The sequence below is a fragment of the Perca flavescens genome, chromosome 24 (genome assembly GCF_004354835.1).
Source record: "Perca flavescens isolate YP-PL-M2 chromosome 24, PFLA_1.0, whole genome shotgun sequence".
In the NCBI taxonomy this organism is placed as follows: domain Eukaryota; kingdom Metazoa; phylum Chordata; class Actinopteri; order Perciformes; family Percidae; genus Perca; species Perca flavescens.
In genome coordinates, this window is record NC_041354.1 from 10,775,936 (window position 1) to 10,801,885 (window position 25,950).

A 25,950-nucleotide genomic window follows, 5' to 3' on the forward strand; every position below is an offset into this window, starting at 1 on the left:
AATCGTATATTGTAGAAACACACCGTGTCTATCATATGTGTCTGTTTCTAAAGGGATGTTTAGAATCTGATTGTTGCCAGGTTATAGGTAAAGTCCTGCCACAACAGTACTGGCGCAGTGCAACAAAGGGCTGCAGGGCAGATGCGGACCCGCGGCCACTGTGACGAGGACTGAGCCTCTGCACATGGGGCGCACGCTCCACCAGGCGAGCCACCCAGGTGCCCCACATATGAAGTATCTTGTCCGTGGTGTAAGGAATCCTTCTCCTTGTTGCTGCACTTGGGACTGCTAAAAAGGAGAAGCTGCCATTGGTCTCTCCAACATGGTAGCTATATAGGGTATATAGGATGCACAGGGACTGTCCCTGCGTTCCAGCATCCATCCATACTACCATACTATTTAGTACACCAGTTTTGTGACCGATATCAAACACCATATACAAGTTGCTCTTAACAAATATGAGTGCACATTTTGAAATGCATGTATTTCAGTCATATAGTCCCTTGGCGGTAAAGAGACACAGATTGCAGTCTCTCTCTCTCTCTCTCTCTCTCTCTCTCTCTCTCTCTCTCTCTCTCTCTCTCTCTCTCTCTAACAAGGTGGACGTCGCTCCATACTGTGTGATTTAATTTTTTGGTCTTGTTTGTGTTGGATGGGCTTATTTAAACAGCAGCTATTCATTTTTCATGTTTGCTTTTATTATAATCATGTGTCGCTTTTGGGTTCAGATGTATGTGTCGCTGCCGGCTTAACCGGCCATACCGGTGGAAACCACACCGTGTGAGGGAAAAACACAAAGCAGGGAGAGCAGACCGCTTTCTCAAAGATACTGTGCAGAGTTTATTTAGCCATGCATGATGCTGCAGGTTTTGGGTATCCTGTTCAAATATATATGTTTTGAGGCTTTACTGACTTCTTAATGTTTTCTGGCAGTAAACCAGCGCAAAGGAACCTTTTTATAGTTTAGAAACCACATGGAGACTAGAGATGTAAACATTTAAGTTGACTGTGTTTGCTTTTCAAATGTTTAATGCCTATACTTCTGGTTTACGAGCCTCAGCAGATTACAGTTATGACAAATCACAGTCATTCACAGTTAAAGCACCTACAAAAATGTTTGGATCTGACGTGCTCTCATGTAACAATGTCAGCATTTAGAGGAATAGTTTAACATCTTGGGAAATAGACTTATTCACTTTCTTGCAAAGAGTTAGATGAGAAGATCCGTATCGGTTTGCTAAATATGAAGCCAGGAGACTGCTTAGCTTAGCATAAACACTGGAAACAGGGGAATCAGATAGCCTGGCTCTGTCTGCCTGCCAATGGGAAACAGAATAATCCACTTACCAGCACATATAAGGCTAATTAATTAACAAATGATAAACCCAAGTGTAAAGTGTAGTGCCCAATGACTTCCTATAGTCTCTGCTGACAGAGTCCAGTCCTGCCCTCCTGTGTCATGTCATCTAGTGTTCTGAAGAGCCATGTAATATTGTGACCTGTATTAATCATGTACTCTGTCCTTTCCTTTTGTACAAAGTCAAAGCTTAAATCATATCCATTGTACTTTAAGATAGTATACTCACCTTAAGTCATCGTGGTAGCTCAGATTATTTCTTTACTATATATATATATTGAAGCCACATGCTGTAGATTAGCACATTAATAAAGTAAAACTGCTCTATAATATAACATACAATAAAGACTACAATATATTTATGATTTAACATACATAGTTGATGTTAATACCACCTATATCATAAAGTATGTTGACTGAAAAATGTTTTTGTTTAGTTCTATGTGCTTTTTGGTTGTGTTCTTACCTACAGAATACGGAGTGCATTGTCACAGTGTTCCTTACACTCACTCACGTCTGTCATCGTAACGTATCATTTACTCCAGTGTGTGTAAACAGAGAATAATATACTTGTCTGTATTTAGTCTGAGTGAACGCCACTTGTTGACCTGTGATTTGTCCCAGATGCCTCTGACTCTGTCTGTTGTGGCCGTCCCTGCCTCTCTTGAATGTGAATAACAAAGAAATGTGTTCGCCAAATTGGCCGGGGAGGAATTGAACAAAGCGACCAGTTGTTGATGAAACAGTCTGTAATAATGGCTTTTAACTGTCAACGCTGGCAGAGTATAAAAGACGCTGTACTTGATATACAGTGTGTAGGTGTATGAAGACCATTTCAGCTCGTTTTGGTTTTATCAGAGTTGGGAAGGAGTCACTGGTACTGTATAATAACTGCATAACTCATCCTCCTTACCCCTCTCAAACTCGACGGGATCATGTTCAGTGATATAACAAGTCACCGTTTTCTTTTCTGTAGGCTTAATCAAACAATCGCATTCATACTCCAATTAGGATCTGAGATCAAAAAACCTAATGGATACTAAATTCTGTGGATTGAAGCCAAGGCTTTTGGAATATGTAGTGGCTTTTATTTGTTTATTTTTTTAATTGTGTTCACATTAAAACTGTGTCCTAAGCTTTGTGTGACCTGACTGTATTTCTTGTTGAGCACTGAAGCAAGTTCTTGTGTTTCCTCCCAGCTTCCCACTCTGTGCTGGGTGCTCCTCCTGGAGTTTTCAGGGTGATGGAGCAGCGCGGAGGTGCAGGCGGGGGAACGGAGAGCCCCAGCCTTCGGGACAGCACCAGCCCAGAGGAGAGAGGAGGGGAGAGCCCTGCCTCCAGTGGCCCCCCGCCGTGCAAGTTGAGCCTCCTGGAGGTCAACGGCAGCCCAGCAGCTCCGCGGACCAGACAGAACGGCACGCCGCTGAGGCGACTAGGAGGTGCGGCATTAACGCAGCTGTGCACACGCTTGCTTAAATACCAGTGTTCAGTCATTTATTCGGACTGAAGCTCCTCAAACACACAACGGCCAGACTGATCTCATAAAGTGACGTATGTATGACACGCCAATTTGTATGCCATTTTGGCGTGTTATAAAGACACATCGCTTTTCGGCCATTGACTTAAGTTACGTGTGAATTTTCGCCGTAGCGAGTAGTATGAAAGGAGATAAGTCTGTGTAGGTTGGTTGGGTGGGTAGAGCACAGGACTTTCACCCAGGAGAGCCAGGATTGCGTCCCGCGTGTGGCGTTTTTCAACCTTTTTTTTTATTTTATTTTTTAAGCCTTCCCCAATGTTTCTTTCCTACACCCAACAGTTTTTTTTTTTTTTTTTGGGGGGGTGTGTTACTAAAGCCTTTCCTAATGTTCTTTATCTATAATGTTCTTTTTTCTTTTTTTTTTACACGCGTGTGACGTTCTCGCGATATGTTTACACCCGCTGTATGTAGCGTAGACATACACGTGGATAGCTGAAAATGCTACAGATAACAGACCAATTGGCAAAAAAGTCATGATGCCATGTTGCAAAGGTACACAAACAAATTCTTGTAAATAGCAGATTTATGCATGAAAATAAATTTCAAATAAAAACCTTTAGCTCCAACACCTAAAAAAAACAACAACAATGCATTCACTTTACACTAGCTTAAAGTAACTCCTTCGTAGGAATAAGTCCAGTACGAAAAGAAGTAGTTAGCACAAATGGTTTGTAAGATAAAACAAGCGCCAAACTTCCTGTTAAAACGCAAAACATCACCTTACATAGCGAAGTATACAAATTCTACATTCAAACATATTAGCAACACTTTGAATTGTAGCAATAATAAAAGTGTTAACCTGTCTCCTTCAAAATAAGTCTCCCCTTAACCACACAAGATTTCACTTGATTGATGTAGCAGAGAGCTACAGGAGGAGTGTAGGTACCACTAGTGGGTGAGAGGAACCTAAATACTTTAAGGCCTGGATTAAGTTAGATGTTGGAATCGTTCCTCAGGTTTCTGTCCACACTGACACAATCCTCTCTATTACTCTCTACTGTTTTCCTTTCACACTTTATCAAAGAAAATCCTTAATTTTAAGAAGCCAGAAGGGGATTATGTTTGCTTTTTGGCTTGACTGGAGACTTATACAATTAATTGATTATTGAAATTGTTGTTAGGAAGAGAAAGTGAGGACATGCAACAAAGGTCCCGTAGCCAGAAACAACCGGGGCGGTTGTGGTTATTCAGTATGCATTTTAACTAGGGTTGCCCGATATTGACAAAATGTGATGTTGCGGTATTGATTATGAATATTGCAATATCGATAGCAGCGCTCCACAAAATAAACTAAATGTTGCATACATAGGAAGACACTTTCAGTTAGGGCTGGGCGATATGGAGAAAATCTTTAACAAAATATTTACACAATGAGATTTTAGATAAATAATCATCAGTAATGTGGATATAATGATTAAGTGGGTAAAGGCAAATAATAGAACAGTTACAACAGTCTGGTAAGTTCAGAAAGCGACATCACTTTACTGTAATGCAGCCTTTAAAACCAGGAAAAGACAACACGTATGCCATATTAAGATATTCAAAATCTAAGACGATCTCTAGTCCCATATCACGATATCGATATAATATCGATATATTGCACAGCTCTAGTTTCAATATAATATTGCACAACGTGATATTGCGGTAATGATATTGAATCAATATATCATGCACCCCTAATTTTAACCACTAGGCTATAAGGTGGCCTCATTATATAACATTAACCTTCCTCCTGAGTTTAACCTGTTAGACTTGGCATGCAATAACAATTGTAGAATGATAGTAGGCCACTAACGTTATCCATACTTTTGAGATGATGTGTCTGGGTCAGTATGCTTCAACTTGAGTGCCAGCAGGATTTCAGCTTCTCTTTCAAACACACAACTACTTTCATCACTTTTCGTTTGTGCAAACGAGTGCAACGCCGCAAATGCCTTTGACGACTGACAGTGTTTGGCCTTCTTTTGCTTGGTCGCGGCGTGCTAAAATGTTGTGAGCATAAAGATCCATAATTGTATGGATGCCGAAGTTTTGGCACAAGGCACTAAAAATGAAGTCTACCAAGGACATGTGGATAATGTTGGTGTCTACTGTCTGTGGGTTGGTTGGACACACACACAAACACACACACAAACACACAAACAAACACTTTATATTGGTATTTCAGAGCAGCATGTACACTCTAAAATACCTAACACAGAAAACACCCACGCACAAATGCCCATTATTCTCTCATGCAGTTGAAAACATCATCATGCATCATCACACAAACATTGTAACAGTATACACACACGCACACGCACACACATATTCGGCTGGGTTGCCTCCCTCCACCCTTCCACTGAGTGGTTGGCTTATTGGTCGATGGCGTGCCTGATGCTGCCTTGGTTTGGCTCCGGCTGATCCGTCTCTGCCTCATCGGGAGGAGGATTGATAGCTTGTTAATTAGCAGTTCCTGTGGGACAGAGCAGTGGACTGGATGGGTGTGAATGAATCCAGGAGGAGCTCTCTGGACTTGCCCAAAAACGAGTCTAGACCAACGCACTGGAATCGGTTTCACCGCTGGAGTTATGGCATCGCTCCTGAGTGCTAAATAATATAGATATTATGTCCATCAACTCTTTAAGAGCTGTTCTGGAAGCAAGACCTATTCATTGTGGGTTTTAATGTGTGGTGCAAACACAAATAAAGCTGTACAATCTTACACTAACTTACATTCACATTGGCAGCTGCACAGTTTAACCAGAGTCTTCCACTGAGACCACCAAGCAGCTATACTGCTGCAACACTAACGCATTACGTCACCCATTACGGCAGAAATTTGTTGAGAACGGTTGCTGTCATCTTTGGTATTTGTAGGAATCCCTTTCACACAGGTCCTGTTCAAAATGCTGAAACATGGATGACAAAAAGAAGCTTAAAAATCCTCCAAAAAAAGGTTCCTCCCAGCCAGATTTGAGTACATATTCACAGAGGAAAAATGTAGAGGCGGACATATCTCTTCATTGCAAAACAGTGAAAAAAACAGTTTAGTTGCTCTGCAGTTGTTCTGTGCCTTGCTCAGGAGCACGGTAATAGCGAAACCAGTCAAAAGAATCCCACCACACTTTCCAAACTGATTCAGAGATTTAAATGGGCTTTCCAGTCACAAGGCTAGTTTCTAACCTGCAGACCCCCACCATGGCCGAATAGAAAGGCAATGGATGGAACTCTTCATATGAACAATACTGATTTTTGGATTTCAAATTTGCAGATTTCTTGAACTGTAATTTGAATACGTGAAACATCTAATCAATTTTACTACTTTGACTGTCTGAACTAACCGACTCCTAGACCATGATGATGCTGCTATCATGAACAGATGTAAATAGAGCTATCTGTGTGTACAGTTTCCAGATGTCATGTTGAATTTTGATGGATTTTTTTTTTTTTTTATGCGGTTTGCACGAAGAAATGCTTGACCAAATTGGGCAATCCTGTCATTGATTTATCTTAAACTTTTTGGATGAGAGGAAAAAAAAAAAAAAAAAAAAAAACGTGTATGGAGAATATGCAACCCAGTAAAACATTTAAGCCACCTTCACTTTCTGGAAAGAGAACCGACTACACGTACATGCACATGGCCGGTCCCAACCTCTCTGTCTGTCTGTCTGTCTGTCTGTCAGGTCTGATGATCCCAGTCTACTGTGTGGTGGAGCATGCCGACGTGGGCGTAGCTGGTGACTGTGAGGGGCGTGGCGACCGTCACGCTGAGTTTGTGTTGGTCCATAAGGATGTCCTCTTCACGCAGCTGGTGGAGACGGCACTGGTCGCCCTGGGATACTCACACAGCGCAGCTGTACAGGCAAGTGGTAAGTAGAGTGTGTGTGTGTGTGTTCAAGTCGGTGCACTACAATTCAGGTTCTCTTAATTTCAGTTGAATTGAAAAACGTATCTGATAACTCTCTCGCTACAAAGTTTAAAAGTTAAAATGATTAACGTGTAAATTGCGGATATTATCAGATGTCAAGTTCATCGGATATTCATGTGCTTTTCTGATTCAAACCTTTGCAACCAAGTGGACTGTCACCCAAAAACTCACCAGTCCAATTCTCTCAATCAAATGAATTAGACTGTTAATGGCTCTGTGTGTAATGCATTCTGTGATCACCACACCCCAAATGACCCAAGGGCTGATCTAATCTGCAGGAAACGGTGCTCTTTGCTTCTTTTGCATCCATGTCTTTCCAGTTATTCTGGATTCAGCGGTTTTAAAAACAGCTTATCCCTGCATGAAAAAGGTGCACGCATTAAGCCATACTATAGCAAAAGTATGCGCTGTCCTTATAACGACATGGACTACAATTTAAGTTAGTATTAAAGACAAATCCTGTTTGGAAATGATAGAATGAGACAATGAATAGCAGTCAAAATGCAACCCTGTCTGACAATTGAAACAATGACAATCATGCATTTTTAAAACGTAAAAAAGCTAGTGAACATGTTTGTCCAGTGATTTCATTCTCATTTCTTTGGTCTGGTGTCTTCGGCTCCACTTCCTCTTCTTGAATTTATTTATTTATTTATTTATTTATTTATTTATTTATTTATTTATTTTTATTTTTGGGGATATTTTGACAGGACAGAACAGATGTTCCAGAACTTCACGACATTCCATTCACAAATATGTTTCTTGTCCCCAATTTTTATCCAACACACAACAGAAGCATCCTTTAGACCACAACAAAGGGATTAATAAAAGAAATCTGGCTACTACCCAAATACTTCCCCTCTTTGATCAAATGAACTCAGGCTGCACCTGTCAGCCATTGAGTACAATTTCAAAATGAGACACAGCTGTAGACAACACAAAACGGACCTAACAATACGAGGAATACAAACCAATAAAATAAACAAACAACAAAAACGAAACAAAATGTGCTAAAAATTAAACCATAAACATGCCTCGATAGAAGCAGTTACCACGCCTACCGGTCCATTATACCAGCTGCCAGTCATAAAAATCAGACCGACATTTCTTCTATTACATCCAAAAAGGAGCCCCACACTCTTCTGAAAACATCTTCCCTACCTCTGACTCTATAAGGAACCCGCTCAAAAGTAGCCATCTTTGTCATCAACTCAATCCATTCCTTAAAACGGCGTGGGCTAGTTGACCTCTAGCGAGAAAAAGTAAATCTGTATAATCAGAATGAATCGGTGTCTGATAATGGCAACTTTGATTATAAATTATTGAAATCATTGCTCCAATAAGAAGATATTAAGAAGAAGACGTGTTTAAAGGCATATTGCTTGATTGACAGCCAGGGTGTTTTCCACTTCCTGCTTAGCTCCACCCTGGCGTCCTCCACTTTGACAAAATGTGTATTTCCTGGCACCCAAGATCAGGGCGAGCACTGAACCCAAATCCAAGCTTCAGTGACGTCACATCGCTGTTTTTGTGCAGGTCACAGTTTTGACAACTGGAAATTAAAAGAACTATAAAATATTTGTAATCTCGGTTGTTGACCAACTTTAATCCTCTGTGCATCACATCTGGGAAACGCAGGAATTCTAAACTTTTTCCATCAGTGCACTGCTAATGGGAAACATCTCATGCTTTAGTCTTTCTTTGGTAATTAATGAGAAATTAATTATTTCCAGCAGCAGTTTAATAGAGTAGAAGTGGTTTCCAGATGGGTGGGGTTTGCCACATTGAGCACAATAGCGAGTGCTGAGTACCGAAATGTTTAGACGCTCACAGGAAAAAGTATTTACCAAGAAGGTATTTCAAAGATAAATCTGTCTGCTTGCTCTAACACTTATCTCCTGATGTGACTCAGTTCACCCACCTACCTGGCAGCATGAAGGTTACACCAAACACGAAGTCTGTACTTGTGCGTATCGGACCAGCACCAAAACGTTTTCCTCATCGTTTTAAGATCAAAACAAGAAGGCAGACAACATCCAGTCGACTATGAAACAACACACACACACACACACACACACACACACACACACACACACACACACACACACACACACACACACACACACACACACACACACAGAGAGAGAGAGCGCAGTTTGACATTCCTGGTGTATCCCGTAAACACAGGGCATTCTAACCAAGTGGCCGACGCCTTGACCCCCGCCTCTACCAAATAGCTAGGTTTTGTTCTGAGAAATAAGCCTTTTCTTTTCAAATAAATAATTTTTGGCCGGAGTCATGCATATTTCCCCCAGTGTGGTCACAACCAAAATTATACAGAGTCTCTTCTATTTTCTTCCGCCATTGAGTTGCGTCTTGCATAACTTTGGCTGGACAAGTATTTTTAAACTCTTAACTGGCACAGGGGGGTTTTCTTTTAATTAACTTGAACATTATGGCTAATTAAAAAGAAGCTATTTCTTGTTTCGGGTATATGGTTACTGTTCTGAATTTACCATGGGATTAGGTGAATTGCTGAGCAAAAAAAAATCCCTAAATTTAACTTCAGGCGATGTTTTGGGAAGCATTCACTGATATTACTCAATTACAAATTTACAAACGATTTATTGTATTTTTAGGCTTGCACACCGCGAGTGGTTCCCAGAAACAACCCAAACCTTATTTTAAGAAACTATCTTTCTCTCTCTCTCTTTCTGAACCAAATTATTTTGAACATGTTTAAAATACACACAGCATGTGAAATTAATTATTAGTTTCAGTCATCACTCGCTCTGACATGGGCAGTTTGCTCCAAAGAACAATGTTGTATTCATGCTGAGGGACAATGTTGTTTTTACATTTATTTTTGTTTTTAATACATTTAATTTAATACACTATTATTTAGCATTTTTGTACTGCAAAATCGTGTTACTTATTGACCAACATGTATGCAGATACTGATATATATATTTTGATGAGCTAAAATCAGCAGATAATATCTGCTATTTCGGTGTGTTGTTTGGGCTCTAGATAGAAGTTCGGGTTGGTGGGTAAAATAAGATTTAATCTGCACTGACAAAATCATTTTTGAATCCTGTAATCTAATATATCTGAGGTCAGGACAAGTTTTAAAAATGTGGAAGTAGGCCTGTAAATTCATATCCGTAACCGGTTGACGACATGTCAAAGTATTAATCATTTCTAAAGCAAAGTCAGCGCAGGTCACATAATAACTGCCAGTTTTGAGAAGAAATATTGTGTTGTGAGACAGGAGAACAATGACCTCACAGTGTTTATTCAATACATCATCTCATTCACAGCGTGCTTCAGTCTTTAATGTTGAACTGATTTTACATTTCTCCTCTGATTAATCAACTGTGGAGTCCCAAGAGAACAGCCTTTGTTCTTTAGCCCCTAACACCACCATCCTCATGCAATGAAGAGAGACACACACTCTCTCTCTCTCTCTCTCTCTCTCTCTCTCTCTCTCTCTCTCTCTCTCTCTCTCTCTCTCTCTCTCTCTCTCTCTCTTTCTCTCTCTTTCTCTCCAGGCAGGGTCTGTGTTTGATTTAGCAGATCCTAACGCGATTAGGCCTGTTTAGATTTGCACTTCCAGTCACGGTTGTTAGAAGGCCAGGGGAATGTTCAACCCAGGATGATGCTCCAAGACTAAGAGGGTCATCTGTTAAACTCTGCTCTCGAGCACACACAGCACAAAACCAGCGGTTTGATTTACATCGATAAGAAAACGCAATTACATGAAAACTATCGACCCAATGGAATGTTCTTATTTCAAATCTAGACTTGGAAACCGACAATGAACACATGCTTTATTTATGTATTCGTTGTCCTCCGTTTGTTTGTGTTCTCCAGGCATCATTAAAGTGGGCCGCTGGAAGCCGATGCCCATCCACTACCTAACAGACGCTCCAGAAGCAACAGTGGCTGACATGCTGCTGGACGTTTACCACATGGTTACACTGCGGATCATACTGCACAGGTCGGCACGTGTAGCATGTTTCTCATACATGTATTAGGTTCAAATCATATGGGAGTCAATTTGCTAGTTATTGCTTTGTACTGAATTTTAACATCATACATTTTGACTATTTACACACTAAGAAAGTCACCGAAAATGGTTAAGTATCCCTGGTTTAGCATTATTAGGTATAGTTTTTGGTAGATTTGTTAGTGACTTTGCAGTAATGAAGCTACCATGTGTGATGGTACTTGATGGTGACTGGGTATAAACACTGCACACAGGGCAGGAGGTTGGGGGGTGGGGGTAAGGTCTACAGGGACCTAGTCTCACATTGCCAGACCTATCTCCACAGCGCTGTGGATACACAGATTAATTCTGGAAAAAAACACTCTGGGTTGTTTGCCTTTCTTTAAACCAATCATAATCGTCTTGGACGGCGCTAATCTCCAGACGGTGGCTCTGCAGAATAGTCTCCGGAAGCAACTTGTTTTGATGGAACATTTTTAAACATTTTTGCAAAAGAAAACGCCACATAAAATATTAAATGAAGTTACTTGTTCACACAACACTGCAACGTAAGATATTTAAATTAGCTGGACATGGAGAAACATAATTCGCTCTCACCAGTTTATAGCCGTGTGTATTCGTCCACAGCAATCCCGCCCATCTTCACAATCGTTCACCAGAAAAGTCAAGGTCAAGCTTTATCGTGGATATTAGAGATGTTCCGATACCCCGATACTGCCTAAAACGCTGGTATCTGTATCGGGAAGTACTGGAGTTTATGCACCGATCCGATACCACGTAATAAAGCCCTAAAGAAAATCTATGTTAAAGTAGTTTATTTATGTTCTTTTTCCGTTATAACCGACTGTCAAACTGGAGAATAAAAGAAAGTTGTACGACATTCATTGTTTGTGTTTGTTCATGTTTTACAAAGAGTTTAACCTGAGCCAGACAGACAACAAAGATAGAAATCATATCACATCCATACGGGGATTGTAGTATACAGCTGTTATATCATATCCCATCCATACAGGGATAGTAGTATACAGTTGTTAAAACATAATAAAATATATGACCCAGTGGTATCGGATCGGTACTCTGTATCGGCCGATACGCAAGTTCAGGTATCGGAATCGGTATCGGGAAGCAAAAAATGGTATCGGACCATCTCTAGTGGAAATGTACTTCCATTCATCCAGACTAACAGAGACCAGACAACAAATCTTTACCACAGGGCCACCAAGCAGCATAATCCAGCTGTGGTTAAAAAAAAAAAAAAAACTGTTAGTTTAAAGTGTAAGCGGTGTAATTGTGTCATTTCTGAAGTAAAGTCTGATGCAGCAAGTTCACCTTACTGTAAGTATAGTTACTGATAGACACACCAGGAAAGGATAAATTATTTACTTTTTTTTTTTTTTTTTTAAAGGAGTAAAAGACAAAAAAGTAAGAGCAGCAAACAATGAAAACTGGTGAATTTTTCAAGATGAAAAGCTCTGAACAGGGGCCAAAGACTTCTAAGTGACTGATAACAGACATCACTTACTGCTTGTTTGAGTAATAAATACACTGTGTTTTCATGATTATAGCAGCTTGACCAATGTTAAAGCCTCTGCTTTTAAGTGAATGAAAGTTTAACTCCGTGTACAACCACTGGTGTGCAGCTTTGCCCGGCTGGAGGAGCTGCCGTCAGAGCAGTGGACCCACGCCACAGTGAGGAACGCCCTCCGAGAGCTGCTCAGAGAGACCAACCAGTGCACGCTGGCCAAGGAGTGTCCTCTCTCCCAGGTATGTTCTCAACGGCACCACGGCCACCGCAAATGAAGTCTCCAGTGTGCAGTTCAGTAGAATAAAGTCTATATTCATAATTTCAGAAATTAATGACCTCTTTTTCATTTGTGCAAGTCACAAGTAAGGAGCTTTTAGTTTTAATTCCTTTTTCCAGAGATAAATGTACATCTGGGTGAAAGGCGCACACACAAACGCCAACACACACACACACGCACACACACCGACGTATTAATACCATCCCATGGGAAAGTATGTACACGCACACCTCAATTACCCTGCTCACACACACCCTGCAGTCATTAGTCTTGAGAGCGTGTCATTTCGACTTGTGATTTATACACAGGACTTAGTCATGATGTAATTAGTGATTAGGGGAAGTGTGTGGGTGGTGTGTGTTTGCAGCCTGACTCATGTGAGTTTTAATCCTCAGCGTTTCCCATGTTGAGCTACACATGTAGACTCGTGTGCATCTACTGCTCTGTAGACGTGACCGCAGTGCATGCTGGGAAAGGAAGGGTGAATGAAGAATTTTAACAAATCTGTAGTTAGTCAGCTGCTTGAGATTTCTCATTTCTGTAACAAAAATCCTAACCCTAACATTTCGGACATGCTTTCCCTGTCCTGACCCTCAAACCCCAAATCGTTTTGAAAGAAAACTGTATTATGTGTCCCATTTTAAAGAACGATAACGAATGATGGAATAAGTGTCGTTGATTGTCGTTGCTGCAACATGTCTACTTTTGTCTAAGTAATTGTATTTTTGTCAATTTCTCTCCGTCCCTTTTTTTTCCTGTCAGAGCATGATCTCAGCGATACTGAACAGTTCCTACTACGTTAACGTCTCCACCTCTAAATGCCAGGAGTTTGGACGATGGTACAAGAGGTACAAACGCATCAAAGGTAACTGTCAGATCTCTCGTTCATCAATTCTGAAACACTGAGCCCTGAAGCAGCTGTGTACACATGAAGAAAGCATAAAGTTCTGTTGATTTTCCTCGTATATGAAGCAAAGTGAAAAAATTTATAAATTGGTAACCACAGCTGAACAGAAATCTGTAAAATTCAAGCACGTGCACGCATATATGAAAAACTCTGTGCTGTCCTATTGCAATCACGTTCACCGTAATCTGGTTCCTTGTGTGCATATAATTGCAGTCTGTCGCAGGTGTTGCTTCACTTCGATGGTAGCTTCATGTTCTCAGTAACTCCCCTGCTCTATCTTTGAGCTGATGCAGTTTATTGGCACTTGTCCTCACTAAATCCTCCCACCTTGTTAAAAACTTTCACAGTTTCAGTGACCAACTCTCCTGCACCTCAGCCACCAACTGTTCAGCTGTTTATACTTTGTTTGCCTCATGTTGCGCTGGAAAAGTCATAAAGGTGGAGACTGTCAGAGCTGACACACTGCTAATCATAACTCCACTTAATGCGACTCACCTGCCTGGCAGCCTTTTTGCTTTTGTGATTTTAGTTGCTTTAAATGGGATTCTTTTTGGTGAAGTTTTTCCATTCTTCTGTGCACCCCCTGCATGTGTGCGTCAGCCTGTATGTGTCTAATCTGCTGCATGAGACGTCTGTCACTGACAGCTCTCAATAGGAAGGAACTGTCACACATGGTTTGCATTAATGTCACCCTTAATACACATGACAAAACTAAATGCTCTTAACTCCTAATGGAAAACAGCAGCAACCCCCAACACACACACACACACACACACACACACACACACACACACACACACACACACACACACACCCACCACCACCACCAAAAAACCCTGGCGTAAGAGTTCTTCTTACACTTCTTCACACACACACACACACACACACACACACACACACACACACACACACACACACACACACACTGGGAAGGTAAAAATCTGAAGCCCTGCCAAACCTCACTCACAGAACTTCTATTCCCCTAATAACCTAAAATGTGACTCTAAACCAAAACCCAGCAGAAGCATAATAAGAAGCAGATTTATGTGGAGACGAGCAGAGAGGCCCTTAAAATCCAGGAGACTAGAAAAGTTCAATGCAGTGCTAAAGGGGAAACACTCTTGATCCTATGTGGAGAACGTGGAGAGAGTAAAAGAAAGTTTGGGATTATGAGATCGTCCTCTGAACCATTACACCAACCTGTGCTATAAAACAAAAAGCGTTTTCTAGAGCACAGTCCTAATTTTGTGTGTGTGTGTGTGTCACCCCTCAGGTGAATACATTGAAAAGATGTGGTCATCACAGGACAAATCAGATATTAAAGGTATGTTCATCGTTTATTGATTTTCTTGACTTTCTAGTGACAAAATGCACCTTGAGGTGGCCATTGGGGCTTCAGTGACTAAAGTCATGGACTAGAAATTGGTAGACTGCAGCAGCATTAAAAAGTTACAGGCCCAGTTTGCATGAGCATGTACTGTACCATGGCACCAATCACAGACTAGAGGCTTAAGGTTAGATTTAGTTTAGTGCATGTTGAGGTTTATGATTTTAGATTTGCGTTAGGAAACAAATGTAATCAACACAAACCTGTGTGTGTGTGTGTGTGTGTGTGTGTGTGTGTGTGTGTGTGTGTGTGTGTGTGTGTGTGTGTGTGGTTGTTGTTGACACAGTGGAGAGGGATCTGGACTTGAGCGTCCTCAGCCAGCGTCCCCCCTCTCACTTACCCTCCCCCACTCATATGGGCACCCTAGGCGGCCCTGGAGCTCTGTCCATCAAGGGTGGCCTCGGGGACTCTCAGACCTCCACCCAGCCTCAATGTCTGCCTCACCACGCCAGCCAGCACCACCCCGGTGCACCGCTGCGTCCCCAGGGCCCACCTCTCCTGGCCCACAGCGGGCTCCTGTCCCCTCAGCTCGTCCGTCAGCAGCTCGCCATGGCCCACCTCATCAACCAGCAGCTGGCCGTCAGCCGCCTGCTCGCGCACCAGCACCCGCAGGGAGTCAACCAGCAGTTTCTCCACCACCCGCCCATCTCACGGAGCTGCAAGGGCCCCGGGGCCGCTGCCGAGCACGGCCTCAACTGCTCAGGGGCCGAAGTCTCCTCCGCCATTTACCAGCAAGTCAGGAACGAGCTGAAGAGGGCCAGCATTTCTCAGGCGGTGTTCGCCCGTGTGGCTTTCAACCGCACCCAGGTAAACTGAAATAAAACGACCTCACTGTTTACCAGAGATGATGCAATAACGTTTACGTTAGCTCAACCCGTGTGTGTGTGTGTGTGTGTGTGTGTGTGTGTGTGTGTGTGTGTGTGTGTGTGTGTGTGTGTGTGTGTGTGTGTGTGTGTGTGTGTGTGTGTGTGTGTGTGTGTGTGTGTGTGTGTGTGTGTAGGGGCTGCTGTCAGAGATCCTTCGTAAGGAGGAGGATCCTCGCTCGGCCTCCCAGTCGCTGCTGGTCAACCTGAAGGCCATGCAGAACTTCCTCAACCTGCCGGAGGGCGAGCGAGACCGCATCTACCAGGAGGAGAGAGAGAGGAGCACCAATCACAACCTCTCCACCAACCACATCTCCAGCAGCAACACACACAGAACCCCACAGGTACACCCCACACACTCACGGGACCTGACATCTGGGATTATAGAACTGTAGGTGATGTAACTGGGCCGAACTGTTTGATATTTTATTTTATTTTTTTTGTCATGCTTGCGGTTTCATCTTTGTTTCCGTGTCCTACTCTGCAGCAGACAAAGTGCATCATTCCTGCTGCTGAGCTGCCGTTGAAGTTGGACTCGCTGGTGAACATCTCGTCAGGCATCTATGATGAGATCCAACAGGAGATGAAGAGGGCGAAGGTCTCCCAGGCTCTGTTCGCCAAGGTGGCCGCCAATAAAAGTCAGGTCAGTCCCAAAGAAACAACTTTTTTTTTTTTAAAGATTATTATTTTTCTTATTTATTTTATTACCCTGACTATATAAATGGACTGCAATAGAGTCAAGCCTAAACCTTTATTCAGAAAGGAGGTAACGCATCTTTCAAAGTTCCACTGTGCAGGGTCTCATTGACATGCTGAATCAACGTTGTTTTTAAGAGTGAGTTTACACACAGGAACCTCCTGCGATACATCCGTGTACACGTGTACAGTACACAGTTCTGAGCTGGGTTGATGATGTTTGAAGGAGTTGATGAGGGTGTGTGTGTGTGGGTGTGTGGGGGATCTGATAACACCCTGTGGCATACCATCATGTCTCCATCCTCAGATAAACAATGCGGGCGATGGAAGGCAAGATCAAAGTGGAGTCTGCACTGGAGGGAGAGAGAGGAGGACACAAAGAGAGGAAGACTATGTTTAAAAAAAAAAAAAAAAAAAAAAAAAAAAAAAAAAAACTGTTTCAATGCCTTCTCCTTTTATTTTTATTTGTAACCAAACTCCATTTGACTAATTTCTTACCTACACAGACAAACAGGGTTTAAGAGCAAGTGTGTAATAATGTATGAGAGACACTGAGAGACGTTAAAATGTTAAAAGAAGTAAATGGACTGAAATTGAGCGAGGGACGAGGTGGGAAACACAGTGGAGAAGGAGGAACAGAAGGATGCAAGACGGAGGAAAAGGGAGACAAGATGATGGAGGGATGATCGCATTATTACCATTAATTTCCAGGCTGAAGGCTACGCATAAACAGCTGGTGGCAGATCCTGGGTCAGCCTAGCAGAGATAATCTAATCTTCTCTCACACACACACACACACACACACACACACACACACACACACACACACATAGACTCTCACTCCTACCGTCAGATTTTTTTCCTTCTGCTTTTTTTTTCTCCTCTCAGGGAATGACTTCTGTTCTTTTCAAACACAATAAAATTCAGAATTTGAATATATACTTTTAAAAGAATCAACTCTTGTGACGCCAATCAATTAGCATTAATCCTGGAAAGCAACTCTGACGATCAATGTTTAAACCCTGTTTTTAAAAAACCAAACCTAGTGATTTAAAAAAAAGCATGAAGACTGGATCCACAAAACCAAAACATGTGCTGAGTAGATATGAGAGCATGTGCAACACTTTGCTGATTTTAGAAGAGCATATTGTCAGCAAACACAGCAAAGTGACACATGCCCAGCAGTGATGGAAACCACACACAGCCCGGCAGTCTGCTCCAAACACACACCGAACGAGCAAACAATCACACGCATCAAGTCGAGCATAAGCTTTTCAAATACTCCCTGCTTACAGGACAAAAAAACACAAAAACAAAATCCGCCACAAAAATCTTTCTTTAAACAAATCCAGAAGAACTCAGAACACAAGGACATTTTTTTATTTTTTTCCTTCATTTAATCATGATATATCAAATAAGTTAACACCTGAATCTCCTCCAGGGCTGGCTGTGTGAGCTGCTCAGGTGGAAAGAGAGCCCGAGCCCTGAGAACCGCACGCTGTGGGAGAACCTGTGCACCATCCGGAGGTTCCTGGCGTTGACGCCGGCCGATAGAGATCAAGTCTACGAAGAAGAGTCGAGGCAGCAGCACAGCGAGCGGCTCCACACCGTCCTGCACATCCCAGACCAGCAGGTACAGACCATACAGCCAGGAGCCAGGGTTTGGTGCTCGGCTATAATCTACCTGAACGTTTTTATTTATTTATTTATTTATTTATTTATTTGTCCCACTACATTGTCAGATGTAGTTAATCATTATTTGTAGTAAAGCAATCAGGGAATTCATCTGTAGTTATTTTGAAGATTAAAAAAAGAGAAGATTCTCTGTAAAAATCTGATTTTAAAAACAAAATAATAAATACACACCCACTTACTACACACAGCCATGTGCAAGCGAAAGACACAGCTCAAAGTGTTTTACGAGTGAGAAAATGTGTACACCAGCATGTGATTAGTTGATGTGCTGTTTCCGAAAAGTTTCCTCTGTCTGTCTCCCTCCGTCTGTCTGATCCCACCACCTGCTCCTCTCAGCCGCCCTCCTCTTTGTCATATTTGTGTCCCATAAGTCATTGAAAATAGAAGTGGTAAATGACCAGCCCACACATTTCCTGCTAAACACTCCTTCATCCCACCCTCTCCCCAAAACCAAAATGCTCTCCAGTCTGGCCTTAACCTCAATATTATTCAGAACATTCCCTGTAATTATTGGAGCAGAGAAAAAGGAATTGCCATTATCTTTATTTAGGTCCTTTAATTTTGATGGACCACAGATTTATGGTGCTGGATTCCTGTGTTTGGGTGTGCTGGCCACCCCACCCTGTTAACAAGCTCTAGTAGTGGTTGTTTGTGTGATGAATTTGGGGAGTTTAGCGTGCATGTTTGCGGGTGATGGAAGCTGGTCAGTGACACTTCCGCTTGTACTACATTTCCCTTAATGTAGCTGCAGAGTGAACTGGAAGAAGAGGGGGGGTGTTCACTTATCACTGTGGTGACTGAGGAGTTCAAGGAGTTTAATCATGAGGCACGTTGACATTGATGTGATGCGCTTTTTCCTTGAACGCTTAAAAGTGTAATGAATCTGCAGCAATTAGGGCTGGGTATCGTTGAAAAATATTTAGTACCAATACTGTGACTTCTATACCGGTTCCTAAACAATACTTTTTTCGATACAAATTTTATAAAACTCAAAGAAATTACAACGGTACACATTAGGGCACAAATCTTTTTATTTTTCCGCTCCTACTACGTGAGCCCCATCTCTGTGCGTAACGTAGAGTTAGTCTCTGCGACGTGTAACATTACACAGCCAATCACAAACATTATTAGATCTTGGTAGAAGCAAGCCACGTGCTTATTGGCTCACTGACACAGATGAGATTTACTCCTTAGGTATTCATTTCATTTCATTTTATTTATATAGCACTAGTAAACACAACAGAAGTTGACCACTGTGCTTCACATAACAAGAGTCAGATAAGAAAATAGAATAAAACATCCTTCAGACAACAAAAAGACATAGATAAAAAATAATTTAAAGAAATGCACGAGCTTAAACTCCTATAAAGAGGACAGCGATCTCAAGGAAACGGGGAGGCTATTCCACAGCTTAGGACCAACAACCCTCTTGACTTTAGTCGCGAGCGTGGCTGGGACAGATTATAGTTGCTCATGGACCGTAGACACCTACCAGGTACATTCAGATCTAACTGTTCAGATAAATAAGCTGGTGCAAGACCATTTAAAGATTTAAAGACAAACAGCATTATTTTCATATCAACTCTGTAGCGCACCGGCAGCCAATTGGGTATTAAATGGCGAAGCATCTTTCGCTACTCAATACTTCAGATGCAATTCGGTCTGTGCCTAAAAAGCATTTTTGTACCCAGCCCCAGCAGCAATAAATGTGTTTGCACTTCTACAGTGCCAACCCAAGCCATATTTAGCATGTGCCCTACATAAATACCATTTTTATAATATTACCAAAATGATACAGAGACAAATAACTCTGAACTCTGATTCAAAATGATTTTTTTTTTGACTTTGCTATGTGCAGATGTTAAAACTTTCAACATGTGTTTGCTACATGTCCTACTACAACAAGTACAAAATACAAATGTTTTTCTACTCATTTGAGGGCCCTGTGGTGGCCCCAAGTGATCCTTTGGTTTGTTATTCATCAAGTCAGCCATGCCACATGCATTTTGAAACCTCACAATAAATGTCTGACAAACAAGACCGTCGCCAGGGAGACGATCAACTTCCACCAACCTCTGACGTGCGTCCGGTGTTTGCATCTTGCCGACTTTCTTTCGTGTTAAATTTATGGATTTTGATTTCTTAAGTGACTATTTAGCAACAAATTAAGCAACTTCAAACCATCGGGGAAAAAAGAGATATATCATATTGTTGATTGTATTGATGTAATACAATCAACAGTAGTAATTTGTATAATTGGTTGTTTGACAGTGATAATGATGTCTGACAACTCAAAGTCCACTTAACAGCTTTTTACGGACATTTAACTGCATCTCATGATCTTCATCAGTGAATGGAGATGGCTCACGTGATAACAAGTGGTCATACAGTATATATATGGGGGGGGAGAACGTGTTGATTAAGACTGAGATTTAGTTGAAAGCAAGTAAATGGACCTTTTTTAAGTTAAGATTTTGGTTGTTGATTTTTGGCAATCCAGATCAAGAAAGAACTTCCACGCTCCATTGGGAATCTTTAAAATGCTCTTTAGTGACATCTTTACGCATACAAAACAAGTTTATTCCTTGATGTTCTTTTCTTTACAGGCCTTCCACAGACAGCCTCTGACCACTCCATCTCCGATTCACGAAGACCCAAAGCCCATCCCGTTGCTGGTCTTGCACGGCCCAGAGGAGCGTGGCGCGAGCCCCACCCCCGGAGGAGGCGGACCGAAGAAGGCCCGCTCACGGACGCGGATATCCCTGGAGGCCCTTGGGATCCTGCAGAGCTTCATCGGCGACGTGGGGCTCTACCCGGACCAGGAGGCCATCCACACCCTGGCAGCCCAGCTGGATCTTCCCAAGCACACCATCGTCAAGTTCTTCCAGAACCAGCGCTACAACGTCAAGCACCACAACCCGGTCAGAGAGCCGGCCCCCGGGGAGGACGACCGGGAGAGCTCGAGTCCCAGCGAGGGGGGCGTCTGCGCGGGGGAGAGTCGAGGGGAGGAGGGCCTTTCTGTGTCCGAGGAGTCCAGCGAGGATGGGGGCGGATCGGCGGAGGTGTTCAGAACAAAGGGAGCAGACGGAGGAGGAGAAGAAAGATATGTGGAGATGGAGATGGAGAAGGAAGACGGGGATGATGGGAAAGCCTCGGGGCCAGCGACTTCCTCCCTGTCCCCCTACAGCAGCCTGGACAGCCCCCCCTCTGCAGAGCAGCAGAGATAACAGCAGAGAAGGAAGATTTGAGGAAAACCTTCGAGGAAAGCAAACTGTGAAGCCAACACACACACACACAGATGACCTGTGAAGAAACACACACCCGTTCAGCCCCTTCACCAGAGCTGATGATCAGAGCTCGTTAATATCTGAAGAACTGTGGACAAATATTTAAGTCATGTTTGACTTACAAAGGGATCCAACGGTACTACCACTACGTTCAAATACTTCCAGTATTTTTGGTTTGATGCTGCCCGTAAAGAAACATTTCCTCCTACATTTTCAGTGTTTCACCCAGTTTTTTTTTTCTTCTTCTAAAGGGATAGGAATGCATTTTAAACGGAATTAGATCAACACTACACTTTGCTGAAAACAAGGGGTTCAAAGTGGCATTCCACAAAAAATTTCGGAACACCTCTGTAGGCTTTAGAGGTGTCTGTAAAACGTCCTTAAACTACTAATCCACTTCTCTTACAGTTCTGTGCAATAGTGCAACATGGAAGCTGTGTATTTAGTATCCAAGTATTATGACGAACGGATACAGGTTACATGCACTGACAGAGGAGAAGTGGCTTTAGCTGCACGAGTGATTGGAGAGGTTTGGGGTCTTCAGCCACCTTTTTTGCTAACATTGTTTATTATATTTGGGGCTGAAGTGTTGGACACTCAAAAGTTAAGGTGGGGCGAGGGAGGTTTCACTGTAGGCGTTAAGCATTAGATGGCAGTAAAGTCCAAATGTAATTGAATTTGACATGATCTCACAGAAAAAAGGTGAGGAGAACTACTGCAAGGGAAGTGTTTGGCTTCTTTTTGTTGCGCTTTACGTAAGTAGAAAGTAAACTTTAAAGAACTACGTGACTCTCCATGGATGCCGAATTGCTCACATATAACACGCCAAATGCCAAACTGATTTGGAGTTTACTGCCAACCTTCCAAACTCACCACAATTAAGCTTTTGAGTAAAATCCTCCCAAACCTCAGTTATTTTTCTGGTTAAGATATTAGAAAGAAATAAAAATCGATGAATCAATTAAAATAATTTGAGAAGCTGCAGTCTGAGGTGGGAACGCTTGGCTCTTGTTGTTGGTGTGCGTTGCATTCATATTGGGACCAAGAATAAACTGTACTGACATTGGGCAGTATACCTCATGAGGCAAGCATTCGCAGGGCAATAACATGAGCACCTCCACCCAAACTGAAGCCCACTTTACATTATCTTTTTTAAATGTATAATTATGCTTTAGGAGGTCCCTTCATTAACGGAGCTCTATGTGAACCTCTAGCCTTTACTGACAGTAAATCAGTTCCACACTACCCTCCCACTGATATTTATTACTAACTTTATATTGACTAAAATCTGAGTATTGTAATTATTTTCTATTTTCTTTGATAGGACTACAAATGTCTTTGTAAATGTGTCTAAAAAGAGCAAAATCTGAAAAGATATGAACTCAGTGTTACACAGTTTAAAAGAATGATTCTTTATTTACAGTTTGACTGGAAGAGAACGTGTGAGTACATTATGATGTAAATGTTGACAATCCACCTGCGAAACTGAATCTGTCATCATATGTGGGAGGCAACCACTGTCACCGTTTTGTGTAATTTGTGCCACAAAGGAACAGGGTATGAATGCACATTATTAGTATTTCAGTTTGACAATCATGTCTGTCCTGGAATCACACAAGGTTTCTGATTTGTTCCACTTTGATGTTTTATCATTGCTCTTTGATTCTGTTGTGGGCAGGACATGAAAGTCTGATAAAAAACTTTTCCAAAGTATTCTCTGTGTGGAAATTTTGCCCTGTTTATCTTTTGAAAAGCCGATCCCAGTGTGCAGTAGCTCTGTGATAAAGCTAACGGCGGCAACCTGACGAACCACAGTGTGTCTCAAACTGCACCCTGCTGCCATCGACCGATGAAATCAGACATTCCTGTTGTAATTGTCACTTGTCAGACCTGCTCCTGCTTGCGCAGACTATGTAAATGCTCCAAACATCCCATAATCGTCCAAAAAAAAAGTGTAACAAGATAATGATTTAAGATGCAGAGATGTAAAGGAGAGGCTCAATGCTGTCATGTAAAAGTTGGCAAGAAAGCGGTCATCCCACTCCCGATCCTATGCCCTCAGATCCCTCAACCACAGACTTTATAAAAAAATAACAGCTGTCAAATGCAAATACAAAGTCCTCACCAACCCACAGACATATGAATGTAAAAACAGCAGCTGTAAAATGCAAAATACAAAATGTACAATGCAGTTAGAAGGGTGGGGGGCACAGACTAGTCTTTTTAAATCTCCTATACAACACACATCTTGAGCACTATATGAGAAATGTAAAGGAAGAAATGCACAGAAGCAGCCAGTCAGTGTGCCGAGGATGAATGACCCTATGGGAGTGGCCAGTCGTCAGGGATCAACGCAGGCTCTGCTCTCAGCTGCCGCTATGGGGATAAAGGTGAAGCTGGGTGTGGTCACACAATCTGTCCTCCATCATCTCATGACAAGAGGACAAGTGCAACCTCAAGATGAGTGTGTGTGTGTGTTATTGCTGCGGTCACACTATTGGAGCTCACGTGACAAACCCCAGTACCTCCTATACATATCATGTACATGCGACGGGTGTATGCTGTGTGCAGATTTCTCTTACTTCGCTCTGGGAATCATTAGAAACCGATTAATTTACGAGTCGTAGCTAACTCCGTGCAGCTTCACGTCTACTTGCCAGGGCACCTGATAACAATTTAAAACAATTAAGCAAATGCCACGCTAACACATGTCTCTATCTCCATCTGTCAACCTCTCCTCGAATAAGTGTTTGGCGTTGAGCAAAAAACGTAATATTTGTGTGTGAAAGGACTGCTTAACAGACCGGCTGAACAGACTACAAGTGACAGCTCTCAGTGCTACATTTGAATCCTGCTACTTTCACTAGGATTAGACCCTCCCCTACCCTCAACCATGGCTCTAACCTTTACATCAACCATGTATGACCTCAAGCATCAGATTAGCAGAGCTTGTTAGGGCAGGAAAAGGAGCTTTCAACTAAGTCTGATGGGGCAAACAAAGTTGTAAACCATTTTCCCCGATTACCTACTTTATTTGGAGGTAAAAGTGAAAGTGGGTGCAGCTGAAATGATCCCTCATTGCACGGGGAAACTAATTACAGAAGATCAAAGTTTAACTAGAAAGTACTTTTACCATTCACCTTTGTTTTCACTTCCAAAAAAGTTTGACTAACCTAGAGGCCCACTTTTTTTTAGTGATGTGTTCTCAGATCTCAGTAATTAGCTTGACCTTGCTCCCAATAACAAAAGCAGAGGGTTAACATAATTACCCATATACATTATTTTTTTTAGATGATTTTCCGCCCAACCGGAGTGGAAGCCAGGATGACAAACGGTTGATTTTGTTATGGAAAGTAATGGAAAAGTAACTGAATTTTACATAAGAATGCTGGTGGGAAGCCTGACATGGACTCTTCATCTTCAGAAAATAAATATACATGAGCCCTGTGTCCCTAAAACTAGTCAGAGCTAAAGCATAAAATGTTCTTTTTTAGTGTGTTCATCGTAGTTAACTCACATCTAATGTTAGAGTGTTGGTACGGTCCACTGGATTTCTGCTCACACAGCTGGCTATTAGAGCCGTATGGCAAGCTGATACAGGGCCATTAGAGGTGTGTGTGTGTGTGTGTGTGTGTGTGTGCGTGTGCGTGCGTGTGTATTGTGGGATAGGGACGCAGGTGCTCAGTGCGCTGATATTACCCAGGATGCTCAGGGTGGGGGCGTAGGGGTTATGGGGGGGGAGGCTCTCTGTGGAGCTCGCAAACACACCTGTGATCCCCTGCTAGCACGCTCATACACACACACACACACAACACACTCTGTGCCCCCAGCCCACTGCGCTGCAGCACGTTAATACACACTCTGATAAACAGGCTAATACCCGCAGCGGCAGCACTTTACACACCATTGAACACAACACACGGTAAGTCAGTGAAGCCAACACGTGACACTATGTGTGATATTTTGAAGTCTTCTGTGTGTGTGAGTGTGTGTGTGTGTGTGTGTTGCAATGCCATGTATGCAATGAGAAGGCTACAGTAAGGCCTCACAGCCTTACTAGGGAAAGGTTTTATTTCATTTAAAAGTTATTATGGAAAGTTAAAGTTATTGCCCTGTCTGTTGTAAGCATTTGTTGAACCTACCATACCGATTCTATATTGCAATTCAAGATTAGAGTAAATATTTGTGTGCATACTCCTTTATTTTCACTTCTACATACTATGAAGTGGTTCAGGCTAAGCTCAAGCAATTATAGAACGCCTCTGGTTTTCTGATTGCTTGACTTAGGCTATGCATTGTAAAACTCAAAGTTGCTCCTTTTTAGAACTGTGTCCAGCAATGCAACAAACCTTATGACTAGGAAATGAAAGTAGTGAATAGAACGTTACAGGTTGGAATAAAGGCTAAGCCGATTAGAAACGTAGCTGTTATTGAAAAATATTAAAGATAAAACACTCAACACAACTTTTGGTCCACACACACACACACACACACACACAC

The 25,950-nt window shown here is 42.2% G+C and overlaps 1 protein-coding gene across 2 annotated transcripts in view; it reads left to right on the forward strand.

Moving 5' to 3' along the window:
- The window catches only part of LOC114550926 (DNA-binding protein SATB2), a 27,613-nt gene extending 4,450 nt beyond the window's left edge, over positions 1-23,163 (forward strand). Inside the window, exons 2-12 of one of the 2 annotated variants that reach the window (XM_028571916.1) lie at positions 2,557-2,796; positions 6,560-6,745; positions 10,678-10,804; positions 12,454-12,577; positions 13,378-13,480; positions 14,796-14,846; positions 15,196-15,716; positions 15,910-16,116; positions 16,260-16,415; positions 17,910-18,101; positions 20,770-23,163. In XM_028571916.1, coding sequence (XP_028427717.1) covers positions 2,601-2,796; positions 6,560-6,745; positions 10,678-10,804; positions 12,454-12,577; positions 13,378-13,480; positions 14,796-14,846; positions 15,196-15,716; positions 15,910-16,116; positions 16,260-16,415; positions 17,910-18,101; positions 20,770-21,390 — 2,484 coding nt within the window. In that variant the 5' untranslated portion in view covers positions 2,557-2,600 and the 3' untranslated portion in view covers positions 21,391-23,163. The remainder of the gene's footprint in view (positions 1-2,556; positions 2,797-6,559; positions 6,746-10,677; positions 10,805-12,453; positions 12,578-13,377; positions 13,481-14,795; positions 14,847-15,195; positions 15,717-15,909; positions 16,117-16,259; positions 16,416-17,909; positions 18,102-20,769) is intronic. The other variant, XM_028571917.1, reaches the window with a different exon arrangement.
- The last annotated feature ends 2,787 nt before the right edge of the window (positions 23,164-25,950 follow it).